This window comes from Drosophila erecta, unplaced genomic scaffold (assembly GCF_003286155.1).
Source record: "Drosophila erecta strain 14021-0224.00,06,07 unplaced genomic scaffold, DereRS2 tig00000055-arrow-pilon, whole genome shotgun sequence".
Classification (NCBI taxonomy): domain Eukaryota; kingdom Metazoa; phylum Arthropoda; class Insecta; order Diptera; family Drosophilidae; genus Drosophila; species Drosophila erecta.
Genome location: NW_020825200.1, coordinates 9,452,568 through 9,470,105, shown reverse-complemented (window position 1 = coordinate 9,470,105; position 17,538 = coordinate 9,452,568). Strand labels below are relative to the sequence as shown.

General features: G+C 39.2%; 1 protein-coding gene across 1 annotated transcript in view; it reads right to left on the bottom strand.

The window, feature by feature from the left end:
* The window catches only part of LOC6541456 (semaphorin-1A), a 126,361-nt gene that overhangs the window by 33,278 nt on the left and 75,545 nt on the right, over positions 1–17,538 (bottom strand). The window contains 1 exon segment of the mRNA XM_001969186.3: positions 9,702–9,798. Within this exon segment, the coding sequence (XP_001969222.2) occupies positions 9,702–9,798 (97 nt within the window).

Here is a 17,538-nt window from a genome sequence, read left to right as displayed (position 1 = left end):
CTCGTATTATCCTGGCCCTGTTGTTGTTCTTCTTCTTCTTGCCATCCTTGCTGCAGTTGCACATTTAGCAATTCTCGTTGTTGCCGCTGCTTTGCAGTTTATTATTATGCAGCTTAAGCGCAGTTGGCAAATATAAAGGGGAATATGTGGGGAGTTCCTCTAGGAAAACGTTTACAGTTTACATTTAGTGGGATGAAACGCTGGCGATAATGAGGCAAACACAAGTGCAACGAATTTCGTGCGGAAATTTAACAAGTTAGTGTTTTAAATATACAGTCAAATGGTAAAAACCACTCCAGGCAAAAAACTAGATAATCTATTGCTAACAATTGTAAAAATATAAATAAGTGCAGACAATCTGAACGAAACACAACATGCATGAAACCAAATATAATAAAGGGATAAATGCAGGAAGCAAATTTACGAGCTTGTCAGCTAACGATAACTAGGCAAATCAGGCAAAACAACACTATGCATGGTAACCATTTGATGGCAGACCATGGGTTTGAAATTCCTGCGGTTTGTGGTAATGCCATTAAGCCCCAAAATAATTCGTGGTTTACACAGACGTGTGCCAAATATCGTTTGAACATCAAATGAATTGAAGCTGCATGCATTTAAGTATAAATTTTCAACATTCCACATATTTATGCAGAAAATTCAAATTAAAATATATATAGCAGAAACGAATAGTATCCAAAACAATAAGCTATGGTTTTAAATTTCCTAAAATGTTAATTAAATTACAAAACACCAGACAAACACTACACATACACCATTTACTTGCCCAAAACAAGCTTAAATTCATTTAATATTCGCTCATTAACCAGCCGAAAACCAGCAAGCAAATCAATCATCCGCCACGTTGCCATCCATCGGAAAAGCCAAAGCCACAAGGACAACCAGCAGGAAAATAAAAGCCGCCGGCAGGACCCTCTTCACGAAACAAAAGCCACATGCGCATAAATAACAGCATTGTGGTCGAGAAGACAACGCCAAAACCTCTGAGAAGAGGGTACATAGGTCACAAAAGAAGGTAACAGTCATAAAATAGATTCGAACCTCTGCAAAGGCAAGACGAAAGAGGAAAACTGGTGTAGGCATCATTTCAGTCGGCGTTTTGTGGTCTGGCCCACAAAAGGTATCGGTTATCAACAGAATAGGACAAGATTTCCGAACAAGTATATGTCTAGACTCAAAAGGAAAGTACCTAAAAGAAGCCGTAAATTACTCATACTCATACGCAATGTTGGACGACCTTGGCTAGACAAACATAACACCCGCTCTTCTGCATTTAATGCCGCTTGAATGATTGATTGGATTGTGGGAGCTTGTTTTCTTGGTATTTTCATCTTTTCGTACATCAAACTTCAAGGTGACACGTAAATTTTGGGAATTATGTAAATTAAAAAGACAGGCATTCCAAGAAAAATGATTCGTTTTGTGTTACAGCAAAAAATCAGTGTCGTGCAAAATTGGCAATTCACTTGAATAATGAAAACTCTCCTGACACTCGACTTCAATCACCACCTTCGTGGAAATTTTTCAACAATTTAAAGACTACTTTGAACACTTTATACATATATATGTACAAAGTATTCACATTTGCATATAGAAATTGTTATTTATTTAGCATGCTATGTTTTGCATTTGAATTTAATTCATTTGTTATTTTTTTTTTAAGAAGGGCTAGTTTTCGAGTAAAAAAAGCATTCTTTATAGTGAGTGGTATTCTTGAAATATAGAAAAATTACGCTTACTGGAATAGGTATTAAATAACTAATGTAAGCCCACTTAACATATTTTGTGCGACTTTCTCATAAGCACTGCTAAGCTGTGCTCTTCCGTAAATCAATTCCTTATCTCCATAAATTTCCTTTGAATGGCCAATTGAGATGGCAAATTGCAGGACTGAATTCATCATGAAAAATGCCAGCAACGTTCAATGTCACACGTCATCAGCGCCCCAAAGGAATGCCCAAAGGCAATCAGAGAAAAGAACACTCGACTTCCGGAATGCATTGATGCATTGATGCGTTGATGCAGATGCTGCTGCTGCTGATTCCGATTTCGATTCCGATGCAGCGCTGCCTGCGGGGGCGGCATATATCGTGGGCGTGGCATATGGGGGTTGACATAACGGTAAATGGCTTTTCTGAATAGCTAAGCAAATCAGGCGAACATCTCATGTTTCTTCGCTCTCAAGGCTTTTTTGGTTTGCGTTGGTTTGGCTAGAATTTATGTTTGTCGCCGCCATTTGCATGCGCTTCGCTGTCTTAGTGTGCGTAGGCGAGTGTTTGAAATGGCAGCCATTGCGAAGAGAGAAAAAAAAAAGAATATATTGAAGTCCAACAGAGGAAATGGGGGTAGCCACCGCGCCCCTCCTCACTCACATCCATCACCATTTCGAGCTGAGCCTTTGTCATTTTTCATTGACTTTTCGACTCTGCCAGGGATATGGCTTCGACTTCAACTTCATTCCACATCAGTACATGATGCTGACTAAGCCAATTCGGGCTTCAGGACTTTGGGTGCTGCTATTTTACACTGGCAATAAAATTAGCATTTCAAATCGTTTATTCAATGCGCCTGCCGCCTTAAAATGCGTAAACGGATACTAGGACAGGTAATGTGTTCTGCATATTTTGGAATGGGGCATAAATTCGAAACAATTTTTTTTAAGTGTGTGGCTTGAGTCGGCTTGCATGTCCATGTTATTGACCAACGTTTTTTTTTCCCATGTGTGCAACAAGCACAGCACAACCAAGCCAAACCAAATCAACCAACCAAACTCCGAACTGAGCCACGTTATACCGTGCCATTCACTCAATGGAGGCAGAAAATGTCGAAACTGTCAAATGCCAAAAACCCAAATGTGAATTGCCCGAGCTGAGCTGACCCACAACTTGATAGCGTTGTAGTTGCACCACCCTCGGCACCACCCATTCACCCACCAAACCAATCAGTCCCGTTAACCAGGTGGTGGCATTTGACTTTTGCCCTTTGGCCAAGTCAGGTGCGGAGCGATTGTTCCTGGCCACAGGCAAACATGGCAAAGCGAATTGCATTTCATCATTGTGGTCCCATAAGCATGATTAAACTCCATTTCGTAGCCAAAATTGGACATTCTTGGCAAAGCCACATAAAATATTAACTGCATTTCGAATCACTTTTAATTTGATGGCTCTTGGCCAGACTGCTTGGACTTCTATCCCAGATGTACATTTAACAAATTGTCAAATAAGAGCTGGCTGCGCTATTAGAATATTTTTTTAGGCAGTTAAGTACAGTGGAAGGAAAAGGGAAATGGATTGGTATTCACAACGGCACATTATTAATGATGAAACGATACAGAACCCAAATGAACATAATCAATTGTAAGAATCACGGATCAACCACATTGCTCACTTAAAGGCAAGTCAATAAATTAATGAAATTAATTCTGTTCTGTACAAAGGCCTACTGAACAATGGCCATTGCCCCAGAAGAAATACCTTTTACACAAACCTATTTTCTGAGCTTAAGGCATCGACTAGTCCATAAACAATGGCCCATTGAAAACAATGCGTACACTTTCCCAAGGCTCTGAAGCCTGTGAAATGGCCAGATAATTTAATTCGAAATCCTTTAATCCATTTATAGGGACGATTACATTTCAATCCTAACTTCTGATGGGCTTGGCCACGCAGAAATGGACTTAAATCGTCAGAAATTAGCGGATGCATGCGGCATTCACACATACACATTGATGTGAGCAAAAACGAGCGCAAACGGAAATGAATTTGCGGTGCCGAAATGATTGTTGTGCGGTTGCACAAAGGACTCGACACACACAAATGCACAGGATAAGAACAAAATGAAATAAAAGATGGACAACGCCGTGAGATTGTGTGCGTGTTTGTGAGCAAAGGAATTTTCAGACCTGCCGACAAAAGGAAAATTGCATGCAAAAATTGGATACGCGATTGCAAGCGAACAGTGGGGCTAAAGCCAAAAAGCTGCCTCTTTCAAGTGTGAGAAACTAATATAATTACTTAAATTGATTCCACTTCTATTACTGAAGAAGGTAAATAGTTAGAGTTCTTATTTTACGGATGGTTGCCCTATTGGATTAACCTAATATTTAAGCTTCAATGCACCACTGTGCTCGGTAAACAATTGCGTTGAAAAAGACGTTAAAAGCCGAGAGATAGGCTGGCATATAGAACACACTCGAATTCAAAGCGTGAGAGACAAGGACAGGCTCACAGAGACAGTGAGACAGAGAGAGACGGCGAATGAAGCAAGGCCCGTTGGGCAATGAAATGGATTTTCCTTTGTTCGCTTAGCAATTTTATTTCCGCCTTTGTCGCGATTCATTCGATTGCCTGCCAACCTGACATGGACGGAACGGAATGGAATGGAACGGAAACGCGCGGGCGGAACGGAATGGAAATCTGAACGGATGGTATGGGATGGCATGGCATGGAATGTGGCAATGACAGCAGGGAAAATGTTGGCACATTTTCCCATCTTAATGTGTTAACCCAATTTTCATGTCGAGCGCATTGCCGTGGAATATTTATAGATCGCGGCGAGAAAATCTAGCAGCGGAGGAAAAGCTTTACAAGTATTTACCCGACGAGTATTCGCAACGCGCATAGCAGCGGAGGAGGTGTCCTGGTTTAGACAACCACTTTTAGCTTATTTGCATAAGTGTCGCAAGAGATACCAACAGTAATGGCTTAGGTAGTTAGCGTAATAAGTACAGCTCCAAAGGGCTTATATTCCCAATAAAAATAAAATGTGAAACGAAAGAATTTGCAATCAAACTTTATACTATAAAGCTTATTGCATTGCATCATTGTGTAATTACTGTTTGAACTGATTGTATTTATATAATAGGAAAACCATATTGTTAGCTTCAACTAGGTATTTCAATACTCAAAATAGTAGTTTTAGTATTATTATTATTTTTATCAAATAATAACAGGAAACTAAAACATTAAATAAGAAAAAACTTGATAAAACATAATCACGTAAAAAAAACATATTTCCATCAGAAAAAAAAAAAAAAATACATTTTCAAATTTGAATGCAGATTTGTAGAGAATTGCGCCAGAAAAATTTAGAGGTATGCCACTTCAAAATCCGATTAAAATTAGTTGAGTTATGGAGTATAGAACTTCAGCCTTGGTACATTTTATAGGTTTTTGAGTTTCTACAACATCATCACATCAAAAAAGTGACAAAAAAATTGAAAAAAAATAAATTTCTAAATTTTAATGAATTTTAGAGGTATGCCACTTTAAAATCCGATTAAAATTAGTTGAGTTATGGAGTATAGAACTTCAGCCTTGGGACATTTTATAGGTTTTTGAATTTCTACAACATCATCACATCAAAAAAATGACAAAAAAATTGAAAAAAAATAAATTTCTAAATTTGAATGCAGATTTGTAGAGAATTGCGCCAGAAACATTTAGAGGTATGCCACTTTAAAATCCGATTAAAATTAGTTGAGTTATGGAGTATAGAACTTCAGCCTTGGGACATTTTATAGGTTTTTGAATTTCTACAACATCATCACATCAAAAAAAGGACAAAAAAATTGAAAAAAAATAAATTTCTAAATTTGAATGCAGATTTGTAGAGAATTGCGCCAGAAACATTTAGAGGTATGCCACTTTAAAATCCGATTAAAATTAGTTGAGTTATGGAGTATAGAACTTCAGCCTTGGGACATTTTATAGGTTTTTGAGTTTCTACAAAATCATCACATCAAAAAAATGACAAAAAATTTGAAAAAAAATAAATTTCTAAATTTGAATGCAGAATTTTAGAGAATTGCGCCAGAAACATTTAGAGGTATGCCACTTCAAAATCCGATTAAAATTAGTTGAGTTATGGAGTATAGAACTTCAGCCTTGGGACATTTTTTAGGTTTTTGAGTTTCTACAAAATCATCACATCAAAAAAATGACAAAAAATTTGAAAAAAAATAAATTTCTAAATTTTAATGAATTTTAGAGGTATGCCACTTCAAAATCCGATTAAAATTAGTTGAGTTATGGAGTATAGAACTTCAGCCTTGGGACATTTTATAGGTTTTTGAATTTCTACAACATCATCACATCAAAAAAATGACAACAAAATTGAAAAAATATAAATTTCTAAATTTGAATGCAGATTTGTAGAGAATTGCGCCAGAAACATTTAGAGGTATGCCACTTCAAAATCCGATTAAAATTAGTTGAGTTATGGAGTATAGAACTTCAGCCTTGGGACATTTTATAGGTTTTTGAGTTTCTACAAAATCATCACATCAAAAAAATGACAAAAAATTTGAAAAAAAATAAATTTCTAAATTTTAATGCAGATTTTTAGAGAATTGCGCCAGAAACATTTAGAGGTATGCCACTTCAAAATCCCATAAAAATAAGCTGAGTTATGGGGTTTTGAACTTCAGCCTTGGGACATTTTATAGGTTTTTGAGTTTCTACAAAATCATCACATCAAAAAAATGACAAAAAATTTGAAAAAAAATAAATTTCTAAATTTTAATGCAGATTTTTAGAAAATTGCGCCAGAAACATTTAGAGGTATGCCACTTCAAAATCCGATTAAAATTAGTTGAGTTATGGAGTATAGAACTTCAGCCTTGGGACATTTTATAGGTTTTTGAATTTCTACAACATCATCACATCAAAAAAATGACAACAAAATTGAAAAAAAATAAATTTCTAAATTTGAATGCAGATTTGTAGAGAATTGCGCCAGAAACATTTAGAGGTATGCCACTTCAAAATCCGATTAAAATTAGTTGAGTTATGGAGTATAGAACTTCAGCCTTGGGACATTTTATAGGTTTTTGAGTTTCTACAAAATCATCACATCAAAAAAATGACAAAAAATTTGAAAAAAAATTAATTTCTAAATTTTAATGCAGATTTTTAGAGAATTGCGCCAGAAACATTTAGAGGTATGCCACTTCAAAATCCCATAAAAATAAGCTGAGTTATGGGGTTTTGAACTTCAGCCTTGGGACATTTTATAGGTTTTTGAATTTCTACAACATCATCACATCAAAAAAATGACAACAAAATTGAAAAAAAATAAATTTCTAAATTTGAATGCAGATTTGTAGAGAATTGCGCCAGAAACATTTAGAGGTATGCCACTTCAAAATCCGATTAAAATTAGTTGAGTTATGGAGTATAGAACTTCAGCCTTGGGACATTTTATAGGTTTTTGAGTTTCTACAAAATCATCACATCAAAAAAATGACAAAAAATTTGAAAAAAAATAAATTTCTAAATTTTAATGCAGATTTTTAGAGAATTGCGCCAGAAACATTTAGAGGTATGCCACTTCAAAATCCGATTAAAATTAGTTGAGTTATGGAGTATAGAACTTCAGCCTTGGGACATTTTATAGGTTTTTGAATTTCTACAACATCAGCACATCAGAAAAATGACAAAAAAATTGAAAAAAAATATATTTCTAAATTTGAATGCAGCTTTGTAGAGAATTGCGCCAGAAACATTTAGAGGTATGCCACTTCAAAATCCGATTAAGATAAGTTGAGTTATGGAGTTTAGAACTTCAGTCTTAAGGTATTTTGTAATTTTTTATAAATGCCTCTTGGCAGGGTTGACATCATGCGCCGGCTTAAACACCCAGCGTAGTACCTGCTTGCCACAGGAAATGTAGCGACTAGCTGTGCTATAGAAAAGGTGCGTTGTGGGTGTGTGTGTATGGTTTGCTTGCAGAACTTTCCCTTTACACTCTCCTTTTTTTTTAACATTGTTCATGACGTTTCACATGCAAAACGCGTGTCACATTCGCATTTCCGCCTGTCATCCTAGTTTAGTTGGTCCACCCTAGCCGTACACACTGCATACCGCCACAAGTACATACATGCACACTAGGAAACCCAAGCCCACGCACACACTCAAACACACGTGGTGCTTTTTGGCTTTCGCCGACAGTCGCAGAAGAGGTTTTCCTTTGGTTACTTTGACTCTTTTGGGGTCTGATAAGTGGATATGTGCGTGTGTGAATTCCCTTTCGCAATGCGAGTGTGCAACTTGTTAAAAATCCATTAATCACGTAAGTGGCAACTCTGGATACGACATTGCCGGCATACAAATTTGTTCATGCGTGTGAAAATACAAAAAAAAATACGTAAAGAAGGCAGAAGAAACCCCGCATATATGTATGTGTGTACGCCTGTATGCTGTATATGTATGTGAGTAGGGGTTTCCCTTAATTTTCCTGCTTTGGTTATGGTTTTGCATTTTATTGCCTCATTATCTGCACATTGTAAATAACTCTGCAGCAAAACGGCGCAGAAAGTGCTTTCCAACTTTATTTATAGCAACTATAAAGGCGTAGTATTTATTTTAGAACGTAATTAAGGAATTCAGCGCTTATATTTAAACGTCAGCATTTAAGAATTTCGTATTAGCTAAACTGCATTCCTCAGAAAATCTTAATAGTATTTATGCAACCTTATTCCAAGCTTTCCCACCATGTTGTTAAATTACAACTGCATTCTTTCCATTTAATTCTCTGTGCATTGAATGACCACTAACTATTTAAAATTGAAGTGCTGTCATTTTCCCATTGTTCCATTTGGTGTAGGAATTTTGGTCCATTCATTACAAGCTGCAAGCATTCTTTGACTACAAAAGTTTACACGACGCCACACTCACAATTACACACACACACATGAAGAGCCCGAGTGAAGCAAGTTTATTAAGTCTCGTTGAGACCCAAAAAGTATGCAACATTTTAATATGTATGTCAGTGCGTTGTCCATGTGTGAGTGCTAATGTGGGTGTATTTATATGCTCATATGCTGGCATTGTCTAGGCAAAATATAACAAGCCCACATTTGCAGCAAACATATTTTGTGGTCTCTGACAACGACAATACACACCCCGCACTTGCGAACAAAAAAAACCCGGGTCTCGCCAAAAACCTTGGCAACCCTTTAAGTCTTCTGGGGTTATATCTCGAGCAGGAAGTACTGGAAACTTTAGCACAGTTCCTCATATCTTTGGGGCACCTGCTGCAAAAGTTTCCGCTTCCTTTTGCACTGGTTCTTGTTTCTGTTTCTCTTGCCAGCGTTGCAAAATCAAAGTTGCTAAGGGTAGACTTCATGCCCCCGAAAACCCCATACTTTCTACCCATTTTCGGCTCCGAGAAAGTTTGTCATGTTGGTACGCATATATGGGGAAGTGAACATGCTAGTATCTTCTACTTAAATTAAATACAATGTCTGCAGAAAATAAATTGAAGTTTGCTTTATGTGTATATTTCACTTGCCCTTATTCTTCCCAATTTCAGAGATTCTCTCCATCTCTTTAGTTGGCGCCGACTTACGAGGATTCCAACCTTGTGGGAATTGACAATGTAACAAAGCCAAAGCGAACATAATTGGGAGTGCCCCTCATAAATAACTTAACTGAATGGTTTTTGTTACAATTTAATACCTGCTAGGTCAAGGAGGATTAAGCTCACATTTTATTTCAATGGTTGATAATTGACAGAAGTTGTTTTTCAAAGAACCAACATGACAACATTTTGAGCAAGTGCTTAGCCATTTGATAGGATTTGTTGTTGCTGCTTTTTAATTCCTTAAAGCAATAACGTGCCATTTGTAACGCATCACAAAATATAACATTTGTATAGTCAAGGGATCAAATTTCTCTTACCTGGCACCGATGAGCAGACTGTTGCCATCCTTGGTGACGAGCTTGAAGTGATCCACAACACTTTCGTTTCCCACAAACTTCAGTACATCTTCAGGACCTGGAAGCCGGAAAGAAAAGAGGATTATAAATAAATTGCACCAGGCAACGGGGAGTGGATAGAAACCGGCTGGCTGGGAGACAGATGAGATGGCCGGATGGTTTTGGTTCGGCCATCAAATGCCTAATTAGGCAATTAGGCGGCGTTAAAGGCGACAAAAGGCAGTTGAGAAGAAAGCAAAAAAAAGGCAAGCGGATTATCTGGCAGCAAAGTAAAAAGCAGTGGAATATTCTGCCACATGGCGGTGCACAGGGAACCCATGCAGCTGAAGTTGGAAAAAAGGAAATGGGCCATGGGGCAAGAGGCAAGGGGCATGGGGCACGGGGCACGGGGCATGACGCTGGGAGTCCTGATGGCAACTTTCCCCCGCTGATATGCAAAAAAGGGCAGCTGCACTTAGAATGGCCCGTTTAGCAACAGCAACATAATCAGCAGCTGCAAGTACAATTTTTGTCGTTTGTTTACTTTGGTTATTTGCATCTACTTTATGCAGCCGTTGCGGAAAACCTTTGTTGCCTTGCCACTTGCCACAAACTGCAACCAGTTCATCCATCTGTGTGGCCGATAAAAAGAGAAACGGTTGCCACGGGGATTAAACCGCAAGGTAAACTCTGAAGTTTCAATAATTTATATAGTTTCTGCCGTGAAATAACGCTGTGTTCAGCAATAATGGCATTTCAAAACGTTTGACTTGAAAATTTACAACAACACACAAGAAAGTTCTGAATTGAATCATGTACCTTAAATGTCCACCTATAACATTTTTAATGACTAACCATTTAGATTGGTGGTTTTATCATTTTATCGGGCATTTAGTACTTATTTCAGCCCTAGCCAGCGTTGGTTCAATGATGCAGGAGCTAAAAATAATTTTTCTTATTTTTCCAAAATTTTTTGCCTTTCCAGTGAGCTTTTAACTTTTAACTGCAAATGTTCGGTCAACCTCAAAAGAGCAAAAAAGTTGTTCTCGCTTTTTTTTCGCCCAACGTCCTTTTCAACGCGGAAATGGGTGCCTGGAAAAGGACTGGTGAATGCCACCTGGTTATTGAAAGCGCATTTGGACTCTTTTCATGCTCGTCCACTTTTCATTTCACCGGGTGAGAATAAAAAACAAACGGCAGGAATGGCAAAAAACGAATGCTAAAATTAATGGGTAGAATGAACGCTTTTATACACGAGACAGAAGAGCCTTTTGTTTGCTTGACATTTAACGTGACACGCGGGACATGTGCACAAATGTGGGGGCGTACTTTTTTGAGGGTGTGGAGCCCCTTCCCCCTGGAGACGGGGATGTTGGCAGGAGATCTGTGCCAACTATGGAAAAAGTTAAAACCTGGACCCGCAACACAGTCCTTCAAATGAAGCGACATTTTTTAATTTTGCCTTGTAATTAAAAGCAACAAAAGCAACAAATAGTAGCCGAAGGAGAGGGAAATAAGACAAAAGCTGCGGAAAGTCAGGGAAAATGAAAATACGGAATGGAAAAATAATTATTGCAGACAAAAACTTGAGAAATGTTCAAGGTAGAAGATAGACAAACAAGTCGGGATGGTATGACGTGATAAGTAGGAAAAGCTTCAAGAAACCGGTAAGAAAACTAATGGATAAGAGTAAGTTAAAATATAATTCTTTATGCATTCACTTGAAAAAAGGTTTCTTGCTTGAATTGTGTAGCTATGGGTTAAAACCCGTGTACTTTTATTTAGCACTTCCATTTCAAGAGCTAAAGTTTCATTTGGAAAACTATTAGATTTTTGTAAATCTTAAATATAATGCTTATGACTTTAAAGCTAAATCTGCGCTGCTTTTAACTCAGTTCGTTTTGAAGACGGTTTTCAAGACCTTAGCCATGGCTGCCAACCATTCTCATTTGTATGATAATGATTCTCATTTGTTGTCCCTGAAGCTTTTCCTCACTCACAAAAGGCCCGTGCCAGCCCATCTCATTACTCAGCCTGCTGTCCCCCGAAGCACTTTTTGTGCTACAAGTCCAACTTTTGTTTAATGCCACCGTGGGCCTTTTGTCGACCTGGCCAAAAACTTTGTAAGCCCAAAATTGTAAGCTAATATTTGCCTTACCTACATCTGCACACAATACCGCACACTGGCATACACTCACTCACACACACACACACACACACACACACATCCGTTCATCTGCATAGAGGGAAAAGTGGAAGCGGAAAAGAGCGAGAAATTCCGCAACCAAAAATCTAATATTTACCTTGACTTTGCAAAAAGCAAACTGCAAGCTAAAAAATAGAGAGAAAAAAAAAAAATACACTGAAAGCGAAGCGGTCCCAGTCCAATTCCTGTGTTTCCCCATGAGCACACTCGCATAGTATGTATATTTGAACAAAGGACCGGCCAGACAGGAAAAAGAAAAGGGAACCCCGTGTCAGAGTCTATCACTTTAATCAACTGGACCGGGCACTGACTGCTCGAAATTATGCAAATTCAACGGAAAATAAAATAAAATTTCTGACGTACGGCACATCTAGCGGCGAGTGGAGTGCCGGAGTCCTTCGTGTTTGACATTGACTTGCGAACGTGACTGTGCAAGGACCAGCCAACTTAATGGTCAACTTTTCCATCCTGCGGCATTTGCTTGCCACCGCTTGCACACACAAACAAATCGAACCACACGAAAAAATAAAGGCGAAAAACTACGTTGATTATTAAATATTTTCTTAATGAATTTTTCATTTGCACTCGCGGAATTCCTGAACAGGTTGGCAGTCCCGGTTACAACGGTAAATATTTCCCCAAGATGGCGCGCGAAAACAAAATGGCGTCCATTTACAGGTGTGATATGACCACTCGCCAAGGCCTCATTCCTTGCAAATATTTCAGATTCAGATTCACATTCGCTTGCAATGGGAGAGCGGAAGGCAGACAACAATGCGGCATTAAAAATGCAAAAACCTCTTTTTAAATGCAAGTCAAATGTTGCTCCTAGTGCTGCCGAAAGAAATAAGAGAAAAAGGATACAAAACGCCAGGACTAGAGCTCCGCAGAAAGGCAACGGCAAAGTCTGTCAATAATGAAGGCTTCCGGAAGAAAAATATGCAAGGCAGAGTTCTTCTGGACTCCTAAGATGATTATGAACGGAGCAGACGAAAAAACGTGCGATTGTTGAATTAACCAGTTGTTAAATCACGTTCATTGAAAAACTTCAAATGAATCAAGGATTCACTTTTTAAATGCTTTTCCTTTGCTTTTATAATTAATACAGTTTTTACGGTAAAAACCATAAAACCATAAACTGTAACAATTGCTAAAAAATTCCTATTACTTCTTGCAGTAACACCCCAAGTATTTTCAACAGATAATGTTTTTTATGTGGATTTAATTAGGAATTTCACAAGTTGTTCATGCGAATTTCTTGAATTTAAAGATGCTCTTCATAGTTTAAGGAAAAATCCAACAACGATAGTTGTCTTGAAGGACATAAAGACCTTACTTCAAGGAAACGAAGCAAATTTATTCCTGACACCTCTCATAAAAATTATATGAAAGCCGAAAAAAGAAATAAAGTTCGCTGTTCCAAGGGCAGAAGGAGAAAAGCGGCTTGGCTTGCCGGAAAACAAAATGCAGCGACGCGTGAAAAGCATTTCCCGACTTTGGAAACGATTCCACACACCCCGGGAAGAAGCAACAATAACACGGAGGCCGAAAAAAAAAAGAAAAGTGTGGAGAAGGAAAAATCCCTCGTTGAGATTTGCATTTAATTGAAATGAACGCCAACGGTCGACAGAGGACACATCAAATGGCCAGACCAGACAGAATATGAATCTGAATCCGAATCCGAATCGCAATCCGAAACCGAATCGGACGCACAAACGATATGGGAGAAAAGAGCAAGCGGCCAGCGTTCAAAATTCAGGGGATCCTGGAGTTTATTCTTCTGAAGGACCTCGACGCGAACTCTGAAATGAATGCCGCGAGCTGACCCTGGAACAGGACATATCTCCTTCGAATTTCAGCTTATCGCACCAGTGGCTCCATTCCATTCCATCCCCCTCTTAGCAGCTCAATGGCAATTGTTGATTTGCTTTGTTTTGCCACCTTGCCACCACTGCGTCATTCCCCAAGTTGTCAATTTGGTTTTTGCTGAAGTCTGCAACTTGATGGAGTTACGTAATTAAATAGGGATTTTCGAAATTCTAGGTGTAAATGCGATTGGTAAGAGAGATTACCAATAACAAATTTGCATTTCACTTGTAGCATTTACAAACTGATTGGCTTTTTAGGCCATTGAGTTTAGGTGAAATTCCCTTTGACAACCATCATCATGATTGATCAAATGATTGATTTCACAGCAGTCCTCCCAATTAGCTATCTAAAATAATTCAAAATAACCTTGTTTTATTTAACAGTCAAAAAAATAAGCGTTAAAACAGACCCCAATCAGTGGTGAATATTTTTACAAATCATACGCTTTTTTATTTTGCATTTTCATGTAAACAATTTTGGGCAAATCAAATTTATTTAGCATGTAACGAAAGCCACGACAGGAAATTTGCGCAAAAAATAGTTTTGAAGCTGCGAAAGCCCATTTTTTCGATAAATTGAAAGCGTCATTAATATTTTAAATCGTATGCCAATTACATTCGCATTCATCAACAATTTATCAACGAAAAAACGCTATTAAAAAATCAAAGCGCGTAAATAGAATTATGTAAATGTTACGGAATTCATTTAGCTGCAAGTGAAATACATTTCATATTCACACAGAAAATAAACGGAGGTTATCGTGGTTATTTTAACTTTTTTCCGGTAGTTTTAGATGTATGCAAAAGTACTACAAAAAACGCATACATTTTTGCAGTATCTGAACGGAGCTCCAATGAACAACTGCGTTGCATAAAAAGGAGTAAAATCAATATATTAACATGTTTCCTACTTTTCGCTGCGGACAAGCGGGTTGCGAGCGAAATGAAATTAATTGGGAGACGTTAAGGGAAATGCCGTAAAGGCTTGTAAATTCATTTAGTCCAAAAGAGCCGAGCTGCGAGCAACGAAGTCGTTTCTGCGACCTGCGGTTGCCACGAACTGTGACAGGATATGAACTCCATGTCATTTATGCAGCAATTAACGCCAGGCACATGCGCTACAGGATACAAAGGACCTGCACCTGCAGGACCTCGCCGTCGCATCGCATGCCTCTTTAATTATTATTGTATTATATTGCATTTATTTACGCACATCGCGCCCTGCTCCCAGATATCCATTGTGCACTCACCGGAAAAGTATGCTTTTCCCGACATTTCCCGACCCTGCTGATGTCTTGCGCGGCTTGTTGGACCATCGGATGGGCCACAGTTGGGTTGCGTAATGACAACAAAATGTCGCAACAAATATCCAGGTGTTTCCGCAAAGGAAACCAAGGAATTCCACCAGACATATGTATGCATGCCACCGAGTGCGAGGCGACACTATCTGAGAGTTGCAGCGGAATAAATATGTTCGATTAAGTGGCAAGAAATGATGTTAAGTAAGGGCCAGGTTTTTCCGTTGAAATATTTTCTTTTAACGCACCATATTTATGTGACTACGTAATTGTTTCTGGGTTCTTACTGCGTTTTAAAAACAATTTTCTTTCGCGCCTAAAATTGAAATATTTGAAATTAAAAATACTCCACTTTTGTGAATACATTTCATCGTCATCGTCATTAAGAACCATCCTCCTTTCGCAGGAACGTGATATGTTATCCAAACAGGGTCTAAATGATGCCACTGAGCCCCACATCCCCCACATCCCCATCCTGCCCAGTCATGTGCTGTTTACTCGCATAATCCCGGATCTTGGCTCCTGGAACCCAAACTCACAGCGACATGACTCAGATAAGATGTGCTTTACATGCGCCTAAACAAACACGAGATGGGGGCATGTACCTGGGTGCCATTCAGTCAGGAGCAGCGTACTCCACTCCGGGTTCCGTACCCACATCCATTTACAACTGGGGCACCCGAGAATGAATCTCAAGCTGACACAGTGACAGTGTTGCCAGTTATAGCAAAAGTAGCTAAAGTAGCTTGGAAAAAATGCTACAAAGTAGTATAAACATACTTGAATTATTGAGCTAATAGAACAGTGAGAAACTTTTTTGATAGATTGAACAATTATTTATTTTTATATTTGATTTTCCCAATTTTTATTCAGTTGTTTGATATTACAAAACAAGTGGTGAAGCCTTTTCTGAATGATGTGAATCTGTTAATATGGCATTTAATACGATACAAAGTGGTAGAGCTCCATATCTGGCTAGGAAACGACTATCCTTTCAGTACTGGCGGGATGTCAGGACTCAGGTGTGTGCACTAAGTACACGCGTCACTTATTACAGTGACAATGATATGCCGCTTGCACACAAATATGGGCACGACCCGGTTTAAAAGCTGGCTGGGCGGTTTGGGGAGGGGGCCGGGCTCCAAGGACTCGAGGATCCTGGGCCCGAGCCTTCAAACAAATGTCGGCGGGTGTAATTGATCAGGAGTGACTGGGGCACGCACACAATCAAACAATGACTTGCAGTTGCCCCATAAATCGGCTGCACTTAATGCCGCGGCAGAAAGGAGGTGCCACCTAAGAAATGCTCGGCACGAAATCCAAAATGTCAGGACGAGCGGCTGGCAGATGATACAAACATGTGTGCGATGCATTTTATACAGGAAGAAAATTTCTCGGAAACCGTGAGGCTTTCACAGCGATAGGACACGTTCAAGTCGTACGAGCTGGTAATCATACTAAAACCAACTTGTACCCATAAAGTGGACCAACTTTATTGGGGGCTGCAGCCTATTACCCATTGTTTTCAAAAATACTACTTTAATGATTTAGTTATCCATAAATGTTGGAAATGTTGGCCCCTTTCGTTAAATTTAAATTATAATCTAGCTAGGCATTTCGTAAGTATGTTTAACGACTTTGGGTACCCTGGATTTTAATTTTCTTGCAGTGCTCCGGGGCCAGCACGTGCTGAAGCTGATGTGTATTGCCACATGACAATACATCAGGACCCATCCTCGGTGGAATCGCCAACTGGTGCTCCGCTCGGATGATGATGAAGCTGATGATGGCGACGACGAGGATGGGCACTTTGCTCCTGTTTAATGATGCCGTTTGCCTGTCGTTCGGAGGACATCTGCCCGGCTCATCTCGACGTGGCTGAGCCATCTCAGTGCCGTGACAGCAGCATGTAGGTTATGCGCTCGCTTTGCGCTTTTCATCAGTACGGTTCCGGATCCGGACATGGACACGGACACGGAGCGGGGCCACCTCGAGTCTCTGGTCCCCCTTTCCCCTAGTGCAAGCCCCAACTGCTGCACTGGTGATCCAATGACCCATAAAACGGACGCTGCCACCGGGCGGAATCAGCTTTGCCAGGCTTTTGTGGTTCACGTGGCACGCGCACTCTAACATAAAGTGCCAACTGCAGTGATGACCAGACCGAGGTACAATTTCTTTAATTGACCCACAAAAGGTGGTGGGCCAAAATATGTAGGAAACTAATACAGAATATTTAAGTAATCATTGGTTAGAAATGCAGGGTATAATCTCTTCCCTCAATGATTGCAATTTCTTGCCTATGAAACGTGCCTAGCTATTTGATTTAAGGTCCAGCGAAAATGCCTTTAGGTACTCGCATCTCTGAGGGAGACTCATGCTAAGTCGAGCATTGGCAACTATCCGGATCAGATACACAAACGTCCACGGACGAGGACTTAACTTTGCAG